The sequence below is a fragment of the Teleopsis dalmanni genome, chromosome 2 (genome assembly GCF_002237135.1).
Source record: "Teleopsis dalmanni isolate 2A chromosome 2, ASM223713v2, whole genome shotgun sequence".
Taxonomy (NCBI): domain Eukaryota; kingdom Metazoa; phylum Arthropoda; class Insecta; order Diptera; family Diopsidae; genus Teleopsis; species Teleopsis dalmanni.
This window is the reverse complement of record NC_051847.1, coordinates 162906629-162910730: the sequence shown is the minus strand read 5'-3', so window position 1 is coordinate 162910730 and position 4102 is coordinate 162906629. Positions and strand designations below refer to the sequence as shown.

The 4102-nt window shown below is 23.8% G+C and overlaps 1 protein-coding gene across 1 annotated transcript; it reads left to right on the top strand.

The window, feature by feature from the left end:
- The first annotated feature begins 2633 nt into the window (after positions 1 to 2633).
- LOC119683827 (fork head domain-containing protein FD5-like) lies at positions 2634 to 4102 on the top strand. The gene has a single exon (XM_038097688.1). It carries the CDS (start codon positions 2662 to 2664, stop codon positions 3673 to 3675), a length of 1014 nt encoding a protein of 337 aa, XP_037953616.1. The 5' UTR covers positions 2634 to 2661; the 3' UTR covers positions 3676 to 4102.

The following is a 4102-nucleotide window of genomic DNA, read 5'->3' as shown; positions in this document are numbered from 1 at the left end:
GAAAGTTATATAAATTTTACTAAAAATTTGGCTATAAGTTTATATAAAGTTTTAGTAAAAAATTTACTAAAAATATATATAAAATTAACTAAAAATTTATATAAAATTTAGAAGAAATTAATATAAAATTTACTAAAAATTATATAATATACTATATATAATATAATATGTTTATTATATAATATAATAAATATACTAAAATTAGTTAATTAAAAAATTTATAAAATACACTAAAAATTATATAAACGTTACTAAACATGTATGTAAAATTTACTAATAATTTATATAAAATTAACTAAAAATTTATATAAAATTTACATGAAGTTTATATAAAATTTACTAAAAATATATATAAAATTATCCAAAAATTTATATAAAATTTAGAATAAATTAATATAACAATTACTAAAAATTATATAAACGTTACTAAACATGTATGTAAAATTTACTAAAAATTTATATAAAATTTACTAAAAGTTTATATAAAATTTACTAAAAATATATATAAAATTAACCAAAAATTTATATAAAATTTAGAAGAAATTAATATAAAAATTATATAAACGTTACTAAACATGTATGTAAAATTTACTAAAAATTTATATAAAATTAACTAAAAGTTTATATAAAATTTACTTAAAGTTTATATAAAATTTACTAAAAATATATATAAAATTAACCAAAAATTTATATAAAATTTGCTAAAAATTTATATAAAATTTACTAAAAGTTTATATAAAATTTACTTAAAGTTTATATAAAATTTACTAAAAATATGTATAAAATTAACTAAAAATTTATATAAAATTTAGAAGAAATTAATATAAAATTTACTTAAAGTTTATATAAAATTTACTAAAAATATATATAAAATTAACCAAAAATTTATATAAAATTTAGAAGAAATTAATATAAAAATTACTAAAAATTATATAAACGTTACTAAACATGTATATAAAATTTGCTAAAAATTTATATAAAATTTACTAAAAGTTTATATAAAATTTACTTAAAGTTTATATAAAATTTACTAAAAATATGTATAAAATTAACTAAAAATTTATATAAAATTTAGAAGAAATTAATATAAAATTTACTTAAAGTTTATATAAACGTTACTAAAAATATATATAAAATTTAGCTAAAAATTTATATAAAATTTATATAAAATTTATTAAATTATATAAAATTACTAAAATTATATAAACGTTACTAAACATGTATATAAAATTTCTAAAAATTTATATAAAATTTACTAAAAGTTTATATAAAATTTACTTAAAGTTTATATAAAATTTACTAAAAATATGTATAAAATTAACTAAAAATTTATATAAAATTTAGAAGAAATTAATATAAAATTTACTTAAAGTTTATATAAAATTTACTAAAAATATATATAAAATTAACCAAAAATTTATATAAAATTTAGAAGAAATTAATATAAAAATTACTAAAAATTATATAAACGTTACTAAACATGTATATAAAATTTGCTAAAAATTTATATAAAATTTACTAAAAGTTTATATAAAATTTACTAAAAGTTTATATAAAATTTACTAAAAATATATATAAAATTAACTAAAAATTTATATAAAATTTAGAAGAAATTAATATAAAAATTACTAAAAATTATATAAACGTTACTAAACATGTATATAAAATTTGCTAAAAATTTATATAAAATTTATGTTGAATTTATTCCAAGTTTATATCAATTTTATTATAAATGCACAATTGATTTTTGTTTTTGTTTTAATAATATTTTATTTACAGTCTACACATTTACTGAGTATTGTAATCTATAATTGATTAAATAAATTGATGATCTGAAAATACCGAATTTTTATAAATTTACAGCAAATTTATTCTTCATGATTTATAGTAAATAACATTGAATTTACTATAAAATCACAACAAATATAATATAAACTTACACGGAATATGTATAAATTTAAATCGCATTTACTAAAAATGTACATCATATTTATAATAAATTTAATTGTGAAATTTATTTAATAATCAACTATAAAGCATCCAAAAATTTGATTGTCGTCTTAAATCAGTTTCTAGTTATTTTAGTTTTTCGGATTTGGTTTTAAAGATTAAAGGATTTTGTTTAAAGCATTTGTTTTATGCTGACGTTATTTATGTTTATTATACATTTTAATATAAATAAACATTTTTATATTGTTTTTTGCGTTATTTTATTATTTTTTTTAATCTTAATTAAATAAGAAATTGTGTTATCAAATTTCCTGTGGGGATTTGCTGTGTTATTTGCTTAAAGGCGCATGAGCCCAAAACCAGTTTAAACTTTTAATGTGAAACTCCTCCTTATATTCACATTGGCTGAAGAAAGAAGAGAAAGACTAACAGCTTGCCGTGCGCGCCAAACAAAGACAACAGAAATACCCGTTGCCTCTTGCAGAGAATAACAGCTGAGCAGAGTGCACAAGTCTCAGCTGAAAACAAATCGAGTTTAAAATTCATATACAACAAATCGTTGAGAGATTGCTGGTTCAGTCAGTATTTAGATCTCGTAGCCTGTAGAACAGTGCAAGGTCGGTTTAAAAAGAGTTTTAAAAAAGTATTTAAGAAAAAATAAAAAACTGAATTATTAAAAAACTGTAAAACAAAAACAAAACAAACTTCACTATGCCACGTCCGTTGAAAGAAAGTTATGGTGATCAGAAACCACCATTCTCATATATATCTTTGACAGCAATGGCTATTTGGAGTTCACCACAGAAAATGCTACCACTCAGTGAAATCTATCGCTACATAATGGAAAAATTCCCGTATTACCGTAAAAATACACAAAAGTGGCAGAATTCATTGAGACACAACCTGAGCTTCAACGATTGCTTCATAAAAATACCACGCAACACCAACAAATTGGGCAAAGGTTCATACTGGACGCTGCACCCAAAAGCCTTCGGCATGTTCGAGAATGGCAGTTTGCTTCGCCGTCGGAAACGGTTTCGGGTAAAGAAATTGGAAAAAGACATTTTAAATGGTGAAATTGCAGCGCTAGCCAGTTTCAACAGATACTTTATGGCACAGCAACAAAATGAAATACATCATAGCAGTTGGGATTTGGCACCTAATAATGTCTATTCTACAATGAGCCCACATATGTGTGTACTACCTGTCAGCCCGTCGCCAGAATATGCACAAAGCTCCAGCCCTTCTTCGCACTCATCAGAAGCTTCAATCGAAGTTGAAAAGTTAGTCCCCAGCACACACCTAAGCAGTACTACATTTAATTCAAGTTCGAGGCCAAAGCGCTCATTCACAATCGAAAGCTTAATCGGTCCTGATCATGCAGAAGTGACTGAAGTAAGCAAACCGAGTATCAGTGAGTTAAGAAGACCCGATATTGCAATGAATCTGCATAATGCATCCACATTTGGTATACATAATTTTTCAACCGTCAACCTACAACACATTTTACCTACCCAATACTCCTTGCAACAACAACAACACCAACTCGCATACGTCCAACATCACCACCAACAGCATATGGCGGCCCACTATCAGATGCAAAGCGCTTCAGCGGCCACAGCAGCAATTTTAAGCGAGCAACAAAAACACCAGCAACACCAACAACTGCAGCAACATCAACAGCATTTCATCAACACCTACTTGGGACCACTGCCAGTTTTCTAATCCACGCAAAGTGTGTGCCGATCCCGTAGACGTGAAAGCTTATGTTCGTGAAAATTGTGATATTTTTGTTTGGAAGTCGCGATGGACTTCGCTTGTTTAACCCTTGAGTTACAAAAAACAAAAAAAGATGATTAAGTTCATTATCTAATGTATATAATGTATAAACTATATAATATGCCTATCTGGTGTGTACTGTATATATGTGTACTATAATATTTATTTAGTTGCCAACTGATTTGTTCCTGTAAATGTTTTGTGTTTTAACAAAAAAGCTTCTCCCCAAAACTCCAATGTTTCCTTTCCAAAAACAGTGTTCATAGAAAACATCGAGGAAGACTACTCTGTAAACAATGACCCAATAATGCCTGCGGTATTGTTAACTATATTTTCTGTATTATATGTTAGGGACCGACGTTATTTATTAAGT